General features: G+C 37.8%; 1 protein-coding gene across 1 annotated transcript in view; it reads left to right on the forward strand.

Annotated features, from left to right (window-relative positions):
* Positions 1 to 314: 314 nt before the first annotated feature.
* The window catches only part of LOC127641541 (septin-9-like), a gene marked incomplete at its 5' end in the record, with an annotated part of 68790 nt that continues 45405 nt past the window's right edge, over positions 315 to 23699 (forward strand). Inside the window, one exon of the mRNA XM_052124567.1 lies at positions 315 to 1013. Within this exon, the coding sequence (XP_051980527.1) occupies positions 315 to 1013 (699 nt within the window). The remainder of the gene's footprint in view (positions 1014 to 23699) is intronic.

Below are 23699 nucleotides of genomic sequence, written 5' to 3' on the forward strand. Positions count from 1 at the left end.
ATGTCTTCTGGCGCAAACGTTGTTTACGTTTTTAAACCGGTAGACAGCGTATTTTAATACATATTTGCTGTTGATGCTAGTCGTTTAAGTCTTTAATTTATATTCTCTTTTATTTGTGTGATTAGAACGTTTAGATGGCCTTAACCTTTTCTGAATTTCATTTTCAATAGTTAGTATAAATCTAGACGGAATCTATTTGAGTGTTTATTTTGTTTAGTTATTAATTTAGCTATACATATGTTTGTTTATTTATCTATTTGGTTCTATTTTAAGTTAAAAAGCACTAAAAGTTGCCCGAATGTAATCAAAATAAGTGTATTTATATTTGTTTACAGCACTTAAGCGGTCATTTGAAGTGGAGGAGGACGCATCTACAAACCCTTCCCCTCTCTCCCGCAGAACAGCCAACTCTCTACGCTCCACCTATTCAACCAGCAGTCGCTTCCATGACATGAGCTCCCGCAACTCAGAGTCCACCTCCAGGCACGCTTCAGATTCCTCCTCCAACCAGCGTTCTCCAAAGTCGGGCCTGCGGCGCATGGAGTTAACCGGTGGCCGCGTCCTAGAGACCGCGTCACGCAGGACAGAGATCTCTGTTGACATCTCGTCTAAGCAGGTGGACAGCTCGCCCAGTCCTGGTATTGCACGCTTTGGTTTAAGAAGACCTGAGGTCTCGCTCCAAAGCAAAGCCACAGATCCACCGGTTCACAGAAGGGCTGAGGGTACCTCCAGCAGACCCCAGGAACCTCCAACACCCCCCAGGAGAGCTGACCCACCAGCACCTGTGTCCCGGATCCCTGAGCTGTCCCAGAAGAGAGTGGAGCCACCCAGCCCGCTTGAGATCTCCGCTCCACCTCGACGGCCTGAGATGCATATTAACAGACAGCTGGACACACCTTCTCCTGCCAGGGAGTCAGAGAATAGCTTCACCTCAGCAGCCAGCGTCACTCCTACCTTCACTGAATATAAAACCCCTCCGTCAGTGCATGAAATCCCCAAAAGACCACCAGAGAGTAAGTCACTTTTGCTTTTTCAATGCTTGCTTGCTGTCTGTCTGGCTAGGTATGAGTGCTAGATGCCTACAGTGCCATGCAAAGGCAAAACACAGTAACACATTTTGTCATGTTGGGTTATGAGCAAAATCAAGTCCTGACTTTGATCTGTCCTGTGACGGATGGGTTTGGCTCAACTATGCTCAGATTAATGTACTCATCTAATTAGTACACATGGTTGGGAGGGTTACTTTTGAAATGTATTCCACTACAGATTACAGAATACATTATGTATAATGTCATTTGTAACATATTTTGTTAGATTACTCAAGGTCAGTAACGTATTCTAAATACTTTGGATTACTTCTTCAGCACTGGTAGATTTTTATTTTTTTTTTCACTTGTTTTGACTATAAAAACTCTGCCAGTACAGTAAGACAAAATACACGTTACAAATACATTCTCTGAAAAACCTAAATATCTTATGCAGTGTTGTTTCTAAACCAGATCAATCAAATTGATCTTGTTTTAAGGATTTTTAGATATTTTTACAGGAAAACAATCAAACAAATATCAAGAAAATTACTTTTGCCCAAATATCAAAGGTCTTACTAGGAAACATGTCTGGTAAACTGGATAGAAATAGCTTTTTATCTTGGCGAAAATCTGACAATTTACACAAGGTTTATTTCTTCCGCTCCAAATGTACTTCTCTGTCTGCTCGTATCAGCATAATTGTAACGCATCAAAAGAAAGTGTTTCAACGCTGTTCAAATTAACTTTAGATTGCATGATATATGTATAAATGCTTATCTTCTAAAAGGACACAATATAAAATGAAACAAATTACAATAAAATGTAAAGTATTCTCTTCAGTAATCAAAATACTTTGTGAATGTAACTATATTCTAATTACCAATGATTTAATTTGTAACTCTAGTGGAATAAAGTCACTTAAATTTTGTATTTTAAATACATAATCCCATTACATGTATTTTGTTATTCCCCAACTCTCTCAGTGCATTAACGTGCATGTACTGTATGTCCAACACACATTTGACTAAAAAATCTAAATATGTTTAAGCTATATTTCTCAATTTCAGTGTTGCTGTAGTTTTGTATTTATAAGGCTGTACATATAATCTTGATCTGAATTTATGTTCTGAATATGTGTGCATGGAGTGTCTGGTGAGGCTATTTGAGGAATCCCCAATCAGATCTGTTGAAATTGAGGTGCACTACAACTTTGTATTTCGATTGTCCAGTAAGCGCACTTCAGGTTGAATAGTGATCAAAACACACAGAATCTAGCTTATGGCAATGAGAAAAACAGAAACTCCTCATAGGAAAGAATGTTACTTGGAGCCGCATCTTTGAGTGAGGTCAACAGATCTGATCCATTGAATTAGCATTGAATCAGCATTGAATCAATGCTGACATTATCAAGATACTTTCACGCAGAAAAAAAGATCGCAACTTTCATAAGACTATCCACCTTCTCTACACTCCGATAAACTGGGCATATGGCTTTTTATGTGGACTTGGTGTTGCTGTCTAAAAGGGATATTTCACCCAAAAATTTTCATTCTTATCATTTACTCACCCTCATGCCATCCCAGATGTGCAAAACTTTCTTTCTTCTGCAGAACACAAATTAATAATATCTCAGCTCTGTAGGTCCATACAATGTAAGTGAATTGTGATCAGACCTTTTGTAGCTCCAAAAATCACTTAAAGGAATCATAATAGTAATACATACGACTCAAGTGGTTCAGTCCATATCCTTCCTTCAGAAGCGAATTGATAGGTGTGTGTGAGAGAGAAACAGAACAGATGTGAAAGTGAAACTAGAAGGGCACCTCATGTGACTTTAGATGTAAAAGTAAAAAAGGATTTCAATATTATAAAATCTGGTTCTCATCCACACCTATTCGAACATTAAATATGGATTTAATCACTGGAGTCGTATGGACTACTTATGTTTTGTTTCCATCTGATCACCATTCACTTGCATTATATGGACCAACAGAGACAATCTTCTAAAAGTCTTTTGTGTGTTTTCTGCTGAACAAAGAAAGTCATGCACATCTGTGATGGCATGGAGGTGAATAAATTATGAGAATTTTCATTTTTGGGTGAACTATTTCTTTAAGGTTGAACTTTAGTCTTTGTTAACCTATCATTATCTATGATTTAACCAGGTTTGTTTAGCATTTTCTTGCAGATTTTGTTGTTGTTAAAAACCATGAGTTTTGTGCACTGCAGTTGTAAGGATCTGCTATACTTGCTCTTTGTAATGGTAAACCATGATTCTAGGGCAGGTTTTGTTATACCGCATATGGGTTTACTGCTCTTGTGATCAAAGTGCTCCATCCAATAAGTTGAGACCGCATTACAAAATCATGGCTTGACCATGAATTGAGTGAGTCCAGGACAAGATCATTTAAGTAATATTTAGCTACAACACCAAGTAAAGAAGCATTTATAGAAAACTTCGACAGACACAACCATTTTCCACAGAAATGAAACTAGTACTCATGCCAGAGCCTGTGCTCTGCTGGTTCTGGAGGGGGAATCTGGAGCCTATCGCAAACCAGCTCACTTTTCCACTGATTTGAGTACCAAATGGTGACATGATGGTTATGTGGTAGTTTTACGTGACAACTTAAAGGGCTCGATATACTTCTGTAGAAGTTATTCTTTGTTCTTCATTCAGGCGTGTGTCACTCCTCTCTCTCTCGTCCGGTTGTCTGGACTGCCCTTTTATTGCTCTCACTGCAACACAAAACAGCTGTTCGAGATAATGTCCCACTTGTGTCAATTCTTACCGCTCTTGCTCTCTACAAATGTTATGTAACCAGGTGTGTGTGTGTGTGTGTTATGCAACCAGGTGTGTGTGTGTGTGTGTTGTTGTTTTTTTCTTTTCTTACCTCAAAGATTTCAGTTTGTTTTTCAATTGAATTGTTCAAGTTATAGGTCATATTAAAGGTGGAAAAAGTTCTGACATGATTTATCTTTGTCTCATTCTTTTACATCACAAGATCCTGGCATTTTAACAGGGGTGTGTAGACTCTTTATATCCACTGTGCACGTAGATGCATTGTCCTTGATTTTGGCAGATGAAGGCTTTTTCTAATTTGGTTAATGATTTGGTCAATCATCCGATTTGGTAATGTTTATAATCTTTCTCCTAGTACCCTTTCCACCCCCTCACACCCCCATTTTTTTCTTTTTTTTTTCTTTTTTTTTTCTTTCTCTTTGAAAGCTCTCTAAATAGCAGTGGACCACTGCTGAAGGCTTTTGATGTCCAAAGTTTTAGTTTGTTTTGTTGCTGTTGTTAAATATTGAAGATGTAATGAAACTGCCTTTTCGTTGGTTCAAATCCACTGAACGATTCAAGAATTTATGCCGGCCCAGGAACCGGACCCTGAACCATGTCAGTGGAAAAGGGTTTGTAACACTTTTTTTTTTTTTTTCTTAAATCTTTGACTTGCTTTCACTCTATCTTTATATTTTAACTACACTTTTTTTTTTTTTTTTTTTAAGCTCTCTGTCAAGGTTAACCACTGCATATTTATATCTCTATGAGCAAAACTTCAGAGTGAATTAATTTTCTGAATTACATTTGTTGACCGCTGTTCCTGAAGCTTAGGTTTTTTTCTCTGTTTATTTGTATCAAGCACTTCCAATACTAAACATCTGTTTCTTATTGGTGTTATTGGTCCAAGCTGTCTCCCTTGTCAGATTCCACATTTACATATGAAAGATAAATGTGTCTCTGATGATTTTCCTCTCCCCTCTGGCAGAGTTGTTATGGTGAGAGTTTGAGAAAACTGAAAAATTGTAGTCTAGCTATGGGGCTTGTTGTTTTGTGACATATGCACGCAGCTGGTGGGTGTGTCTTTCCAGATCTGGAGTTCATTAAATGTTCATAAAAATAGACACCATTTCATTTTCAGCTTTTACACTGTTTATGGCACCCTTTAGTGAACAAAATGTATCTTGTTGTCTTTAAAAAACACTTTGCGCTTGGGTTTTTGTGTTAACAATTGTAAGCCTGGAATTGATCCATTTAGTAAATACAGCTGTTAAAAATTAATGGTAGATTGTTCAACCTGGTCTCAAATAATCAAATTACTATACTTTCATTTTTGGAAAAAAAATGTTTGTGGCTCCTTCATATCGTGTCTGTTTCTTGGTGAGTCTTTACAGTTTTTTTTTTTTTTTTTTTTTTTTAAATTCCCTTTCACACAGGTCACAAGTAAAGGGGCAGATTATCAGTTCTTAACCATTTTCACCCTCTTCCTCACACAGGAATCTTATGACACCATAAGACTGTTACTAGAGCTCTTGACTTTTTAACATTTGCATTACATAATTAACTTAATTTCAAAGTTTTTTTTGAGTGTGATCAAATTGTAACTCACTTGCAATGTGAAGGACCAGGGTACGAGTAAAAAGCATGCGAGTCAACGTGCAAAACGAAAGTGACAAATCCTCACAAAGTTATGTGGTTGCTTCTATGTCTCACATTTGCTCTTTATGACACTATCGTTTGGGTTTTAGGTGTTGGTTTTGTTGATTTTATAACTTGATGGAGCATTAACGCTAAAAACATAATTTGTTTGGGAGAACATTTAACTCTTTTAGCACCATACAGTGGACATTTAACCCTTAGAACTGCCACCATATCTGTAATTGGTATCCTACCCTTATCCCATATTCATATGGGTAATCTACCCAAGTGTACTCTGTTTAGGATTTAATTGTACATAAGGTGTATGAAATCTTTCCAATTTCATCATCTGACTTCAGCAGATGTGTGACTCCACTGAAATACTTTTTTTTTTTTTTTTTGTGGTGCTCCACAGTCCAGCTCAGTAGGTGGTGATAATATTATACACCATAAGTTGGATTGCCAACCACAAATAAACATCACAAGAAGAAACACTTTCTTGCCTGTGACACCGCTTTGCATCATGAAAAATCGTTAACTTTTTTAGCATATAAATAAAGGCAAAGGGTGTTTATGTCTGAGTTGCTTTGTTCAGTCAATAGCAGTTTTGCATTGTCAGTGTTGTCTTGTTCAACGATATCATATTAGCGGATAGATGGCTAGTGGCTATCTAGCCTTATTGCCGGTTTCCATGACCACAGGGCTTATGTAGCCGCTAACCTGCTAATACTTCCTAACTGGCTTATTTCATGACTGATTTGGTTTGCTAGCTGTATGTTGAATTTTGCCAAACTGCTTGCATATTTAGCAACGTGTACCTGATCCGATCATCTTGATGCAGAGCATAGGCAAAAACAATTATCAGTATTGAATTTTGAAAAAAGTATCCGTTTCATTTTATCACCCAGCCCTATGCCACAATCACTTCTTTTCATAAGAGAAGGCTGAGATTGAGTAAATCTTTATTGCGTGATCTTGGTAGAGTAGTTAAGCAGTTGAGTTAAAAATTCTGATGAAAATGTATGCTTTAGAAACAATAAATTTGTTTGTGTTTGGTAATATCTTTCTCTAATGGATAGTAGTTTATTGAATTTCAAGTATGAGAAAGGCCAGAAGTCCCAAAAGAGATGGAAAAACCTTTCATGATATGATCCAGGCAGCCTGTGGCACATTTGGATTTAATTAGTGTCCCCGCACAGCCCTAGGATGATGCAGCAGGTCTCTGCTAAAACTGCTCAATTAAGCAAGCATTTGCTCTGTGGTTCATCTGTAGTTTAATAACGCATCTGGATCATATAGTTTGGCGAAGAAAATAAGGTGCTAAATAGACATGCGCAGTTGTAAACTCCGTTAATGCAGCTGTATGGCTCTGTAGATACACTCCACCCATGTTTCACGTGGGTCAACTTTCTACAGAGAGAAGCTGTCCTATTAATGGTTAGTATGTTAAATCGGTTGATGACATCACAGTTCTGCATATGTTAGTTGGCAATATGGCAAGCGAGAACAAGCCACAAGAGAGACGCCATTTCGTCAATTAAGTCTCCTTTCTGGGAACCTTTTCTTTATGCAGTCAATTGCAAAAGCGATGGTCAAAACATTTACAAAACGGGCACTGTTTGCAGACATTGCTTGAGGTGAGTGCCGTATACTGGGAATACATCGATATTTGATTAGCTATTTACATTGACATCACCTGAGGATATGTAGCGTGCGGTGCACACAGAGCCGCAGGGGAGCCCGAAACTGCACACACTCTCCCTTTCACTTTAAACGGGCACTCTGTGCTAGTTCGGACAGACTTTAAACAAGAACAAAATGCTTTGTTCATTGCCAAAGTTATGTTGCCCTTACTCCATTGATGATGATGTGGGATTTCCGAGTATGGATGTTGTAACTAGAGTATTTTAATCATTCTCATATTAATTTTAATAGCAAGTTTATTTCTTCTATATTGATGTACAGATTCAAAACATTAAATATACGTTGAGTTTGAAATGCACTTTGTTGCTGCATGTAGTGTAATAATGCAAACTAATAATTAAAATGTTGAGTTGGTAATTGTTTTTTTTTTTTAGTTAAGGACCTTAATGAAAATTAATCATGGTTTTACTGCAGTAATATTGTAGTAACAATGACTGTTGTCACCATGGTTTTATGTAGTAATACTGTAGTAACTGTATAGTAACCCTGATTTTACTATAGTATTGTAACTAACCATGACTAACCATGTTCATTTTGTTTTTACTATGATTTTACTACAAGTACAATGTTTAACCTATGGCTACTGTAGCAAAACCATGGTGATTTGTAGTGAGGGCAAATCTCTTGAAGTGTCTGTTACCAAATAGAATATTTTTATTATATTGGATTTATATATGGATTTGGCAGTAATATTGTTTTTCCCTGAACATAACATAATGAACCGTACCAAAACCGTGACCCTAAAATCGTGATACAAACGAAGTGAGATCAATTTGAACCATTACACCCCTAGTAAACAGTCAGTAATAAAATAACAAAAAACAGAAATTAATAGAAATAATTAAAATCAATAGTACAAAAAAATACAAATTATGAAAATTCAGTGCTTTTAAAATGGTTTTTTTTTTTTAACAGCAGTAGGTTAGTATTCAAGTAAACATTCAGAATGAAATGCAACAAACTACTACAGGTCTTCACTCTATGATTATAATACATTTTAAAGCTGCTAAAGTTACTCCGTCAAGAGCAGTGAGTGTTTTCTGGTTGTTTGATTATTATGACACACTAGATTTCAGCAGGTCTATTAGCTTACATTTATACTTCCAAGTAGGGATGCACCGATACCACTTTTCCTCTTCAGATCCGATATTGGAAATGTCAGTTTCGGCCGATGCCATTGTTGTTTTTTTGCATAATCTGTTTCGAATATCTTTACATTATTGTTTGGAACTAATTGGAGTACTCTTTAATTTGTAAAGAAACAAAAACCTCTAACTACACATTATTTCAATATAAGTGTATAGCTTATTAAAGAAACACTTTATTATTAACAAGTATACTGGGTAATGAAGCAGCAAAATTAACAGTAATTCCAGTACAAGTCAGCAGTAGAAAAGAAACCAGTGTTTTATTTTTGCCTTCTCTTTCTTCAAGTTTAAATTTTTCAATATGTATCTGGACTTTTAAAGGATTCAGATCTCTCTTTTTTGGTTCAGTTTAGTTGTAAGATATCCGCTCCCTTCTCATTCACACAGTTATTTTTTGGAACCCATTCAACTTAAATATAGTTTTAAATTGTGAACATACTAATAATACAAATAATAAATTGTTGTTATTATTATTGACTTAATTTTAAATACAACAGTAATGTATTTAAATCGTGCACTTTTTAGAACCTCACACTTTTATTTTGACATTCTGTACTCTCCAGGAAGTCCTGCATGTGTCTGTTTGTAGGCAAGTTCACATCAGTTTAATTTGCTTATCCAAATTCTGGTAAAATGCACCTCCAGTGTCATTTCTAAATGCACATTTATAAGTGGATCGAACTATTGAATGTCTACATCTGAGCTGTTTGTGAGTAGAGCTCAAATATTGCATACCACGTGAAGGCTAAAAATAGCCGTGAGTGACTCACCCAGGCCTCCGTGTGCTTCTGTGTGTCAACAGAGCAGCACCACTCACTAACGCATTAGCACTGCTTGTGCATACTTTATTACAATAAAATATAAAATAATACTTACTTATTAAACACAGCCTGTTGTGATTAACTGAGCTATCGCACATCAAGTGGCTTTGAATAAAATGCATGAGTCATATGAACTACTTTAATTGTATTTTTATTATACTTTTGACGTTTTTGGAGCTTGACAGTAACTAACACACTGTATCGGATTTGGATCGGGCTTGTCGGACTGATATCCGATCCGTTTAAAAACGTCAGTATCGGAACCGATACCGATCCAGGTATTGGTTCGCTGCATCCCTACTTACAAGGCCGACATTTTAATACAAATCTGCTTTTTCTCTGCTGTTTACCTCACCAAGACAGGCATTTTGGTGGAATTCTTAAATGCATTTGTCTATTTCAGGTGCGCATTAAAGTGATTTGTTTTTGGAACGTGCATGTTCAGCACAGAATTTTAAAATTGCGTGCTCTGGATTACTTTCAACAGCAGAATAAAAATATGAACTTTGTAATAAGTTATGCTATTAGAGTTATGCCTAGGCTATCACAAATATAGCCGGTTATTTTTTCATCATTGATGTTTTAATAAGGTGACCAGATTTCTGAAATGGGAAAAACAGGGACATTTCTAGTTTAGTGGTAAATATGTCCTTGAAATTTTACATGTTACCCATCTATGATCTCAAAAATGGGGACAATTCGGATGTTATGTATTTTGACCAGGGTGGATGTTGTAATGTGATCGTATTATACTATAATATACTACTGTTAGTTCCGGTCCTCGAATCGGATTGGACGAGAGACGTTCCATGAGCACTGATGGTGTGACAGCATCAGCACTCAGACGCTTCACTGTGTGTCGATCACTTCGCTTGTGTTTGTGCTGTTCTAAACTAAAGTGTAAGCATAGTGCATATGTGTTAGGAGTTACTGTCTTTATTTTTGAAATGATATATGTTAGCCAGCTTGTTGGTGGCAAAAGATAATTTTTGTGTGTAATATGAGCCAGTTGGTGGCGTAAATTGAATCCGGCTCTGAGTTTCCACATTGGATACATACTGTTTAAAATGGAGGAGGACATCGCTGTTTCTATAGTGAATGACATTTGCACACAGGCTACCCTGAAATGGAGAGGAATACCCTGCTTGGACGTCTATATTCCACTGAGAAAGCTGACCTTCAGAAAGCTGTAAGCATCTCTGGTTGGGTGTGGCAACAGGTGATCGCACACGCTCCTCTCTCTCTCACACAGAGAGAGAGAGACACATCCATCCGTCTATCCTTGTTTATCCATTGACTTGTTAGAAACAGCACAAGCCATGATACTATTGCTGAACTGAACATTTTGAATTACTAACGCATCATTTGTTTTGATTTGTTTTCAGCAATGGCAGATTCTGATCGGTCGTGTAAGAAAGTAGTTCCATGCACAAATGCGTTTTTATGACCGTACTCCATTTTTCAAATTGTTTTAAATGTACTTGTTCATTGAACTGTTGTATATAAGCAATATCATACTTGCAAACGTGCTATATGGCCCTACATCAGCTCTGCTGTAATTACCTACGGCACTCAGCCTGCGGCCGAATCACAGCAGTGCTCATGTAGGGCCATATCACACTCTTGCTCATGTGATATTGCTGAAGTGTTTCATACTCTATTGAATATGTCTCAATGATATTCCGATATGGAGGTGAAGTTCATTGTTTTTAATTGAATTCTGTTGCATGAGTTTTTTCTTTTTGCACTGTATACAGTAGCCCTGATTAAATATTGCATTCAACATTCTCAGATTTCTCTTCTGCAGTATAGCCCTAAAGTAAATTTACTTTTTGTTTTTAGTTATAGATATTATTTTTGAAAACAAGCCAAAAAAGACTAATCCAAACGTATTTTCTTTCAGTGTATATAATTGGCTAGGACTAACCTTTTGTTCACTTCGATCCTCCTTTACCTCACAAAAAACAAACTTTCTCTTCTTAATAGAGCTGCGTATCTCCATATTATTCATAAGATACACACAGTGAACGTGATTATGATTCACTACATTGTGAGCCATCACTTTATAATCTAACTGCAGCAAATACACGCAAGTGACTAATGTCCCGCGCCGGAGTGGGCATTAGCCGGATCATTTCACGCAACTCCGATGCGGTGCTGACCGCACAGGGAAATGCTGGCTTCTGAGTTTATTTTCATAACCCGCTTCCTTTTTTAAACGTTTTAGGATGCTTTAAAGATATAACACCGGGGTGTTTCATCGTGAAACGGAATGCAGCACAATAATTGTTTTATCTAGATTATCTTGTTTTCATAACCATTGGAAGCCAAAATTGTAATTGAAAATAAAATGTGATTAATCGCCCAACATTACAGCCCACATAAGGAGAGAGAGAGATAAAGTGCCAAGTACCAGGCCAAATTGTTGACTGTAAAGTGTCCAAATGAGCGAGAAATAAAAAAAGTGAAAAATTAACCCTCTGATATTTCAGCTCTGCACACTCAAATCTGTAAAGCTACAGCTACTCCCTACAGTAGGCATGTAACTATTTGCTCAACTTGCGATACGATTCATGAAACTGGTTTCACAATACAATTTTCCCATGATTTTTTTTTTTAAACAAAATTAGATTTAAGATGAATGAAAAGTGTCCTTGTATTACTTCTCACTCAGACAAAATGCTGCACATTTCTTTGTGAAACTGAAATATATTTGTCAAATAACAAAACTAAATTGAAATTTTTAAAACCAATCCCAAATCAAATAAATAAATACAAATAAAACTAATATCTTCATATAAACAAACTAAGGCTCTGCCTGTGCTCTTTCCTAGCTTTAGAATTTTGTTTTTACATGTTTTTATTTTTTTATTTTTAAAATAAATATCAGCATATCCACATTTTCCGGCAGAAGCTGAGATCTCTCCACATTCACAATGTCCCCTGCTGATGAGAAAACCCTTTCACTAGGGACAGAGGTGGTTGGTGTGGAGAGATATGCTTTTGCTATACTGGATAATAGTGGGTATAGCCTAGCATTCTCTTTCCACCACTTGAGTGGACAGCTATTGATGGAAATGGATGTTTCAGCTCTGTACTTATTCATTTCTGCATCAATCTGACTGATGTGCTGTGCAACTGGTTCATCTAAAGTCCCTCCAAGGAGATCTTCCAATGCTGTTTTCTTGGAAGGAGGTTGTTTCAGCTCTGCTCCTGCTCTGTCTGTCTGGTCAAGAGGCTGCTCTACTGCAGGAGGGTGGCCACTGGCACCTTCTATGCCCTCATCCTGCACAGATTTTACTTAGTATTTTTATTTCTGCTTTTCCTCTAAGTACAACAATGACAGGGGTTTCACATTGTTATAAAGGCAAGATTTTAATATCATTTGTTATCATTTGTATCATTACTCTTGCAATCTTTTAGAAAAATATGCCATAATAATCAACAAATTATTAAAATATCCATTTAGACAGAGTAAAATAAATGCAATACCTGGTTCTGCAACATCAGCACAGCCTTCTCCTTCAGTCTGTGGAATACATTCTCGCGCTGGTCTTTCTTTAGATTAGGCAGAGCCAGAAATCTGGGGTCTACTGCGGTGCACTCCAGCAGGTGGTTGTACTCTGTAATGTATCTGTTGTAAAGGTTGTTCAGTATAGCTCTCTTCATGGTTCTTAGTGTGAGGGAGTCTTTTTTGTTGGATGCCATGTTATGCTCGATCATATGCTTTAAGGGCACAATGAGAGACACAGTTGGATTTTTTTCGTCACACAGCACAGTGGTGGCTGTTTTGAGTGCCTTTAGAAGCCTCACCATGTCCTCCGCATCACTGATGTCTGAGCCATCCAAAGTATCGATGTCACTGACTTTTCGGCGAACGTCGTTGCTCAGGAGAGTTGCTGTCACTGCCGCTTGGCGTTCGATCATATCCAGATTGCTGTTCCAGCGCGTAGCGACTTCAATGATTAACTTGTGCGCTGGAAGCTCCAGTAGTATTTGTTTGGCTGCGAGCGCAACTGTGGAGCTTCGGTGAAAGAAGGCAGCAATGCACCTCGCATCCCGCTTGGCTGGCTAAGTTCAAAGTGTGGGCAAAACACCTGACATGGGGGGCCAGCCCAGCCTCTGACAGCAACATCCATATTCCTTGCGTTGTCCGTGACCTCAGCAATTCCATGGTTGACTTTTTAAAGCCCCCATACACTCACGGCTGATTTTAAAACTTCAGCAATATTATACCAAAAGTATTGTTTTTCAAATAAATTGCAATCTTCATTTGAAGGATATCGATACCCATTCTTAAATCCCAAGATTGATCTTTCACTCAGTGCACAACCTTCTACTACAATGAGGTGAAATCACTCTCATTTGCAACCAAATTTTGCACTATGTGAATGTATTTGGCAACTGGCTGGTACAGGTTTACATTTCACACACCAGTAATTGTGTAATTTATTCATGAAGTGTTCAGCAGCAAGATCCTTTCACAGTGTGTTGAGAGTAAAAGTTGTTCTGTGTAATGTGTCCCCAAAATGAGATCCACACAACCCAATTGTCATTGAGTACTGTCTCTTTTAATACCCTTTCTGTTCTTTGCAGTAAGTTGTGATCAAAAACAACCACAGAAAAATAACATTTAATTCTAATCATGCATCACATAGCTGAGAAAGCCATTTTAGTCCTCTCTCTTTAACATGCACTCTTCTACAGACACTTTACAGAAATGCAATTTTTTGTTAAAGAGACCGTACCGGTTTTAGCATGTGTTCAACAAATCAGTGTAAATACTTGTAAATGGTACAAGTTATGCAATTTAACAATAAATATGTTACAAAAATAATATATAAAATATAATATCTTATTTATGGATTGAATAATTTTATTTGTTCATTTTTTTTTTAAATTCCAAAATATGAGCAAAATTATGAAAGTAATAATAATAATAATAATAGTCAAATTAATATTATCCTTGTGTATCTAGTTAGAAGGTCCCCTGTATAATTAACAACATTAGTTGGACATTTTTTATATTGGTAATAATTTTGTAAGCAAAAGGGACATTATAACTGAAATAAACCCATATGAATCAATATTGAATCTAATCAAAATCTGAATCTAATCGAGAGCTTGTGAATCGAATTTAATTGGGAAATCTATATTGATACCGAGCCCTAATATTCAGCAATTAGTAAATGTTGGACATGTATTTGCTAATAGCAGATCACCATTTCATACTAATCATTAAGTGCACTTATATGGTCATTCCTCAGCATCTGATCTTTTCTAGAAGGGTTGAATAAGAAGTGGAGTGCAAGGAGCTCTCTTATTTTTTATTTTTTTAATGTTTGGTGCACACTTTCCTCAAAGTCTTGTGAACGGGGTCTAGCAGTTTCCAGCTTTTCTTTCTTCTTGTGTGAAGTTTCTGAGAGAAACAAAAGCCAGAAAGGGTGACATAGTGGTTGGCACTGCTCATTGATGCAGTGTCATTCTTTGCAGAGTGATCATGGTCTCTGAACACATCTGTGATTTCACACAAAGAGCTTGTGCTGGCCAGGCTTCTGTACAACACCTTTTCTGTTTTGGATAAATATTTTTACCTTGAGCTCCTAAACTCTCTTCAGCAGTCAGATAGAAGTAGGAGAGACATGAAAATAGGAATTGATGTTTTCCTTTTGATATGATGTGACTTTTGAAACATTCTTTGTTTGGTATTTTTCTCTCATTTGAGGGTTCACAACAAGTGCATTTTCCATTAAAACTCACACACTTCGAGTTGGCTTTGGTCAGTGGACATTTCTCTCTCTGCAGCTGCTTTGAGTGCCTGTAGGAGTCACTGTTCTACATGTAATGTTTTATCTCTCCTTAAGGTGAAGAGATATTAGGCCATATTTCTGTCATGACAGAGGAAAAAACTGTTTAAGTTTGAGCTCTGTAATAAATGATTCACTGTTGTCTGAACACATTCTAAACTATAGATGCTTTAATGGAAGTTGTTTCTGGAAATGTGTTGAAATTGTACATTACAAGTAAAACATTTTTTGTTCTTTTTTACTTTCTTCAACATTTAAAATAGATATTTAAAATGCCCAGCCACACACCATCCCCTGAGACAGCTGCATGCTTCATTTGAAATGTACTTTACTGTGGTGGCTTTCAAATGCTAATGGGAAGTTTATTTTTCTTTGGTCGCCTCCCCCTCAATTCACACAAACAGTAAATGTTTACACAGTTTTGATACATGCTAAATCTCTGCATGTGTATGGTGGGGTGAACCAAAGAGAAAACAATCTTATATTAGCTCTTTGATTTATAGGTTCACATTCTCTCTCTTATCCCACAGAGTTGGGTTGATGCTGAGGTCAGTGAGGTAGTAGATTTTGGCTTGGCCTAGAATATGGTGGGGTTTCAAAAGTCTTGAGTCCACCATTGAAAATCTGATTCTAATTTAAACTAAGAGTTTTTGAATAGTAACAACGTGAAATTTTATATTTAAGATTCTGCACTGTTACTACACTAATCAAATAACCAAATTTGCCACACTGACCATGTTAACTCTGTACAAAAAGTCAGATTTCTGTGCTTCAGTGGAGTCCATGACAGCAGGAGCCCATACTGTCAGAACTTTTTAGAAAATCAGAAAATTCATGGTAAGTTTTACCTGGTAAAACATTTAGAAATGTAATCTTTCACAAATTATGCTGATAATATTATTTGTAATAAATTTTTTTTAAATGAAATTAGAGAATGCAAAATATTGGGTCCTATGAATTATTTATTTTTTACATTTTGTTTTTAAATTCTGTTTTATCTTTTCATTCTGTATTTCTGCTTGACTTTTTGAATGTTTGAAAGTTTTATTGCTTGTTTAAGTTACAATTTTTTAATTGTCGAATCAAATTAATTATCATATGAACGTAATATGTTTAGCATTTAAATTTTCAATAAAGCATTGCAATTATGTTCGGTCAAATAATGTGTTGCACAACAGAGCCTCGAGTATGAATTATTGTAAGTTTCTTTTTTATAATGAAAGAGCTTGTGACTTTATGGAAAATTACAATGCTTTAATGCAGACGGTTGTGTAAAATAAGTATATGTTTGGCAAACTAAATAGCAAGCGCTCTGAACATAGAGGTCTTGGGTAGAGAGAGACGTTACATGTGTTTTGAGAAGAAAGGAAGATGTGTCTTGTAAAGACACATCGTTCGTTCATGCCCATGAGGAGGCTATGTCTCGAGTTGAGTGTGCTTTTAACACCAATTGGGCAAATCTTACTCTGTGACTTGTAAGCCAGGGCAATCGCATCAACAATCCAGGTAGAGAGTCTTTATTTTGAGACTGATATTCCTTTTGTGCATCCTTCATAGCACACAAAGAGCTGATCAGACAGTCTGAACTGGCGGGTGCTCTCAACATATGCCTGTAGTGCCGAACAGGACATAACAAATGCAAGAAATGCTCATCTGAATTAAATGGAGGAGGGAAGAAGGCTTAGAGGTGAACCAACTGCACTCTGAAGGGTGTGGTTCGACCCTTCGGCACATAGCCTTTTCTGGGTTTGACAGTGACTTTTGAAAGACTGGGGCCAAACTCCAGACATGAATTGTCACTTGATGCTGCATTTAAGTCACCGACCTGTTTTACTGAGGCAGAGCAAGTGATCTTAATGGAGAGCATACGCAAATCAAGGGGGCAGACATTTGGTAAGGTCCAAATTTGGGAACTAAGGAACTTTGATGAAATCATAAACTTTGAGCATTGACTGAGTGAATCATTCATCTAATCGCCCTTGAAGAAATGAGAATTTTGTGAATGGGGCAGTTTATTGGGTCTTTGCCATGTGAAAGACACCAATCAGTGAACGCATTCCATTTTAGCATTCCATTCAGTATTGTGGATTCCATTTTCGCATTCCATTCAGTATTGTGGATGGATCTCTGGCCTGTAAAATAGTGCTGTTCATAACTGAATGCATCAGTTCTGGCACGTTTAGCGCATTCCGTTCAGGGGCCACACATGCAGGTTCCACAGCTTGGGCTGGGGATGCCAGATTGAGAATTGCATCTGAGAGAGGAGATCCCTTCTCAGGGTTATTTCTGCCATTTCCAGACACCAGGACTGATTTGGCCATTTCGGTGCAATTAACAGAACTGTTTCCATGTCCACTCAGACTTTGCTGATGACAGAATGAAGGAGGTGCATTGGGGGAAGCGCATACTTGCATTTTGCCGGCCATACATGGGCCAGCACATCATGGTGACATATAGGCCACTACTGTTGTATTGCCTGAACGAATCAGAATGTGGTGATTCACAATACTGGAATGATAAACTCTCAAAGCTAGAAAGACTGCCAGTAGATCTAGGCGGGTGACATGTCATTGCCATTTTGTACCTGTTTCCAGGTGTCCAAACTGGGTTGATGCATTTGTTGTCAGTACTTTCTGAAAACTTGACCCAGCATAACACCTTGTTTGTAAAAGGCTGTTGCTTTCCATGGTGCTAGAGCAGCCAGACAGTGGCAAGTTACCGCGATGCACATGAAAATGAAATAACTTCAGTGCTAATATTTTTTTCAGTTTGAACTGAAACCGACTCCGAAGAATAGTCTGTATGCACTCGTTCATGAGGTGCGCATGCATTAACTCCCAAAAATGGAGATTTGTTGACCGGGGGAAAAGTGTGCTTTTCACCCAGTTGACATTTTAGACCAGATTTTTCATATGGCAAAGCAGCAAATCTCTGTGTTTGCTCAATAGTGCCTCTGATTGGCTGGTAATAAACAATCACCGAGGTAATTCAAAATGCACACGCTGTTAATTTTCAATTGGGCGAGCGATGCATCGCTACATTTCGAAAACGTGCAGGGAGCCAGAGACTGACTGACATTAATGACTTAAGATTGAGGTGCAGTTTCCTCGATGCCGCCTGTAACGCGGTACAGTTGGTACATGAAGTACGCATCCTTCAGATTCGTTTCTGTGCTAACATTTTGAATGGGTGCGTCGCAAGCTTGATTCAATTGTCTTCGAACTAGAATGGGGCGAAGCCTGCCATCCTTCTCCAGAACGAGGAAATTATGTCTGTAAATAATCCCGCTGTGTGTCACAGTCTGTGCATGCAACACCGGCATATCGTGTGGTCGGACCACAGATTGTGCTTGATCATTGTAAACACCAGCTCTGTCATGCCTGTGAGGACTTGCCACGCATTCAAGCTGTGGGACAGCAGGCTTATTAATTCATATGAAACAACCTCTATTGCGTTCTTTGAAGAAGATTGTTTATTTTGGCTCGTAAAACTTAAACCAGTGTTTCCCAACCTTTTTTTCTGCCACTGCACACTTTTTACGACTAAAATTTTACGGCACACCACTATCCCACATATGCTAACCATCGTCTAAATTTTTCCTTAGGAAATTTTTCCTAAACTTCCATCTTTGTAGCGTGTTTAATTGTAATGTTTGAAATTTGACTATGCAAAAAAAAAAAAAAGTCACATACAGTGCTTGCATTAGACTTTCTCATCATCTGTCATTTTGACGGACGGGGTCGTAAAAATTCCATCTATTATTACCCGTCATTTTAATAAGACATTTAATAGCTTTTATTTTCATTCACATTTAAATTTTTAATCATGAATTTACAGGATGAGCATACAGCAGATTATGCATTTTATTTATGAAGAGAATAGATGAACAACAGCGACGCCACACAAAGCAGATGAATGTTTTTTTTTCCCCTGCAGTGACAGCGGAGGCCACTAAAACACGACATATGAACAATGCAATATTTAAAAAAACAAATACGATTAAAATCTGAACAAAAGAAAAATTAACTGAACAGAACTCAAACCTTCCTGCTGGTCTGCATCGACTTAAACTTGCCTGTGCGTAATCAAACGACATCAAGGGAGACTGATGCTGAGGCAATTGTCATTAGATTTTGTGTCTTTGCCTCGGACAGATGACTTCTCGTGGCAGTTTTAATTTGGTTCTGGAGGCTGAACTTGGCGTCAAGAGTTGCAGAAAGCGTCACAGAGGGGCGATTTTATGAGTTTACCACGTAAAAAAGCGCGAGGTGTGCACAATAAACATTGAAAACATGTATTTGGAAGAGAGAAAAAAAGCTTGCATAGCTTTGGTAGCAGAAAGTAATAAAAGGACTCAATTATGTTTGGGTCTAAGCGTTTTCTTGGTGAATTTAAACCGATTTGACCGATTGTGCTTTCAAAAAAAGCAGATTTCTCAGAAAGGTGATTAGTTTGGATCCCTGAAATACTTTACATTTTAAATGTTTTTTTTATTATTTTCTCCATGCATTTATTTATTTTGTGGAATTTTATAATTTTCCACAGCGCACCTGACAATCTTTCAGGGCACACTAGTGTTCCATGGCACAGTGGTTGGGAAACACTGACTTAAACGACTTTATTAAAAACACATTTCATTTTTTCACTCATCCCATTATATTAAACAAAACAACTCTTATTTCTAATACAAATATTAACAAAGTGAGGTGTCTGAATTTCTGAAATTGTGCAACATAACAATTTGTTATTAGTTAGAATTATTATTAATTTAACAAACAACAAAATAAATAAACGTTTAAAAACTTTGCATATAATTAATTGTCTATTTGAAACTACTGTTTTAAATGGTTTAAGGATTGTTTATAAGGCTACAGCCAACAAGTTTGCCTGAATAAGTAGGCTTACATTCTCACTCTGAGAAGAGAGAAACATTTTGACTACATCGTAGCAATTACGTATATCAGAAATGGCATCGCAATAATGAATAATGTTTGTCAGTCAAGTTAATATGGCAACGAAATACCTAGCCTACTGACGGAGCGATTTTTACCATGTTATTACAATCTGCAGCATTTCTGCAACCTGTCCAGTAACAAACTACATGCACATCTCCTCGCTTGGTGTCACCTAACACCACAAAAGCACCTCTTAGACATGTTTGTTGTGCCAAAAGTATTTTCCTCACAAATATTGACAAGCTGACACTCAACTTGTACTGGAAAGGAGTCACGGAGATAGTCAATTATTTTCCACAGAGCTGTAATATACACTGATGCTATGATTAACAGTGAAGAAATGTTTGTAAATACAATTAGGGAGTTGAATCTTAACAAAAGTATCTAAGTTTCAATGCTCAACAAAACGTATCTGGCTGGGTTACATACGGTGGCTAGTTGGAACATGCCCGAACGTGAACAATCTGCTTTACGAGATTAACAAGGTGCATATGCGACAAATAATTAAATTGGCCCATTTTATTGCCATTATGCACTCAGCGAACAGTCTCTGTGGACTTTGCACAATTTACTTGCCACCGTGCGAGTTAATCTTTTGCAATTTCTCACTACATAAGCAATTCTCTAATATGTCTCACTTGAGCACTAATGTCGGTTACATTGAATAACATTTAATAATTTATTCAAACAATAAATAATTACATAAGCCAGTTACTTGACCTTGGATCACCATTGTCTACATATCCCATTGCAGACAGTACTGTAATGATGCTCTTGCGCGCTGTTCACGAGCGAACCACAAGATGGCGCCATTGATCCATGAAACTGATGTTACAAAACTGATAACTGATTATGTAACGGTGTGAATATCGGTAAAAAATATCATTGATACCGATTATTGGTCAATCTCTAATGTTCATAGCATGATGTAGTGCGCCGCGCATCATGTGAGGCTTTGAAGAGGGAAAGCTCTTTATTGAAATAGTGTGAGGGTCACTTGTGAGCGCTGTACTCTTTTTGCAACTCTTTTCTTCCCCTTGATCCATATTGGCGAGGATGTAATCGCTAAATAGGGCACGTGCCATGATTTTGACAGTTTGTTATGAACTTCAGGGAAGAACTGGGTAGATCTATGGGATACAGTCGCTTGATGGCGTCCAGACTGCAGAAACCATTCATCAAGGTGAGACTGTGTAGGTTCCTCTGGAGGAGACCACTCGATAACAAGGTCTTCGACCACCCTTGAAAGTACGTGAAGCATCATCTTGGCGCATACACACTCCTCACCCTTGTTGGTGGAAGGGGCAGTAGCGTCATCCACTGACCACTCGCCTGATGCAGCGAGAGACATGACATCGTCATCATCCGCCGCATCAGAACCGCCAAACAAGATGAGGCCGTGCGCTCCTGGGTAGTGCCGGAGCTCGTCACACACACTGTATCAGAATAGATGTGTTGCATGGAGATAACATTTATATATACACACAGTATACAATTGCTTATAAGGATACACAACTCAATGTGAAGTGCTGCAGGGAATCCGGATGCTGAAGCAGCCCGTTCACCGGCGAATTGATGTTCGCGGAACACTGCAGGGGAGTGGATTTTCTTCTCGTTGCCGTCAAGATCCCGTCTGCTGACTCGTGTAGTTGACTGTGACTGCTACGGTTTCTAGAGGAGAAGTGAATCGCTGTCTTGAAGGAAGAACATCTTGATGAATGGTGTTTGTGTGCCTGCTTTTATAGCGGACAACTTCGCACCTAAAAGTTGGGGTTCAAACACTGAAGCCAATATTGGTGTTATAGTAGAGAGGTTTCAACTAGGTTAGTAAACGCAATGTCAAGTGTACTGAGTTGTAAGGGAACTATGGATACAACAGAACTTTCTGTGTAAAATATTTTCTAATGCGTTCTGATTGTAGAAAACGCTTTTCTTAAGATAACTGTATTTTAATCAACAAGATATTAAATAAAAGAAACCCTGAAAGAAAACTAATTCCCACTGTCATACTATGTCCTCACTAGACACGATGTGATGCTGAAACGCTTGATAAAAGGAATCTTTTCCATGTTAATTTGAATGTCATCACCAGCCAGGACAGGCATTCTATTTTTTAAATGGTTTCTATTTTCTGCGACTTCCTTCTCATAACTGTATATTATAGCCAGTTGACTCTAACCAGTTCAAAACTACTTTTCACTGAGGATTTCACCCACCCCAACCCAAATTGTCATTAGTTTCATCCTGAGCTTGTAAAATGTGCTGCACTCGATTCAATCTGCATTTTTTGCATCACAGAAATTGATGGGCCATAAAAATAAAAGCATATTGACTAACTTTTAATCTCCTGTCCTTATCCTCTGTGTGGGAGATGTTCAGAAATATAAATCGATCTAGAAGGATTTCCAACTCCTTTCAGCTCTAGTTCACATGTCTCGTCCTAAGGCTATCTGTGGAGGAAGAACAAAAGATCTCCTGTGCATTGAGGACGTTAGTGTTTTTGTCTAATCTGCATGAAGCATGCTGCTGTGCTGGATGCATGGTGACAAACAGATCTTTGGCTGTGTCAGTCTCTGTTTTTGCCTTCTAACTATGAGTCTACATTCCTGTGGCGCTGGAAAATGGAGCAGGACAGCTGTCCATTTGAGGTTCGCTCCTCTATAGATGTTCATGTAAAAGTGCCTTGCAGTTTAGCATGTTGGTATGTATATTTCTGATCGTTTATGTAACTTTTGGCAGATTATCACTATGCTTTAAGGTGATGCTTGTTATGGTTTTGATAGAAAAAAGTATTTTAACATCTTAATTTAATGTGCAGGGACACGTAAGCCATTCATAGGTTTACTTCCCATAGAGAGTAAACCAGTGGCGTAGCCAAAGGTGGGCCAGAATATTAGAGATTATTCTTTGACTTCAAATATATACAGTGGGGCAAAAAAGTATTTAGTCAGCCACCAATTGTGCAAGTTCTCCAACTTAAAAAGATGAGAGAGGGCTGTAATTTACTTATTTTCCCCCATAATTTGCAAATAAATTCTTTAAAAATCCTACAATGTGATTTTCTGGATTTATTTTTCTCATTTTGTCTCTCATAGTTGAAGTGTACCTATGATTACAGGCCTCTCATCTTTTTAAGTGGGAGAACTTTGGTGGCTGTATCTATAAAATAGTTGTTTTTAAATGCATACATTTTGATTTCTGAAAGTGTGTTTTCAGACTACTTTTAAGAAAATAGGTGGTGTAAACACTGCAACTGTGGTGCTATAACAAAATAAATACGAGGAGCCAGACGTAGTAATATTAGCTCAACCTATAGTTTGGGTTGGAAAATTCTTTGGCCGACCGATGGATGGAGTGAAATTACACCCTTCACCCTTTAACACGATGATTCAAAATACCTTTTTGGCTTGGCTGTCTTGTACTCTTTGTGTTCTTACTGATTAAAAAATATGTCCTCAAACACAAGCTCAGTTTGTGTCTACAGAGTCTCGCCAGGATCCCCTGTCTTCTCATTGTCAGTGTCTCTGACTGTTAGCCATCTCCGCGGGACATTGGTGTGATGTGGGGCCCTGCACAATTGTGAGTGTGATTTGTGCAGCTCTTATCCTTTTACAAACCCCTGGCTTCCTCTTTCTCCCCCTTAGACTTTGTGGTTTTGACTGGGGAAAAGCATGTACAGCTGGGCCCCCTGCTCCTGTGTCAGGGTCAGAGACCCTACGTGCCAGCAGTTTTTCCCCTTCACCCCAATCCTCTCCACACACTGCCTCTCTATTACCAGGGCCAGAAGCGCACACACTGGCACTGCTTGTTATATTA

This window comes from Xyrauchen texanus, unplaced genomic scaffold (genome assembly GCF_025860055.1).
Source record: "Xyrauchen texanus isolate HMW12.3.18 unplaced genomic scaffold, RBS_HiC_50CHRs HiC_scaffold_102, whole genome shotgun sequence".
Taxonomy (NCBI): domain Eukaryota; kingdom Metazoa; phylum Chordata; class Actinopteri; order Cypriniformes; family Catostomidae; genus Xyrauchen; species Xyrauchen texanus.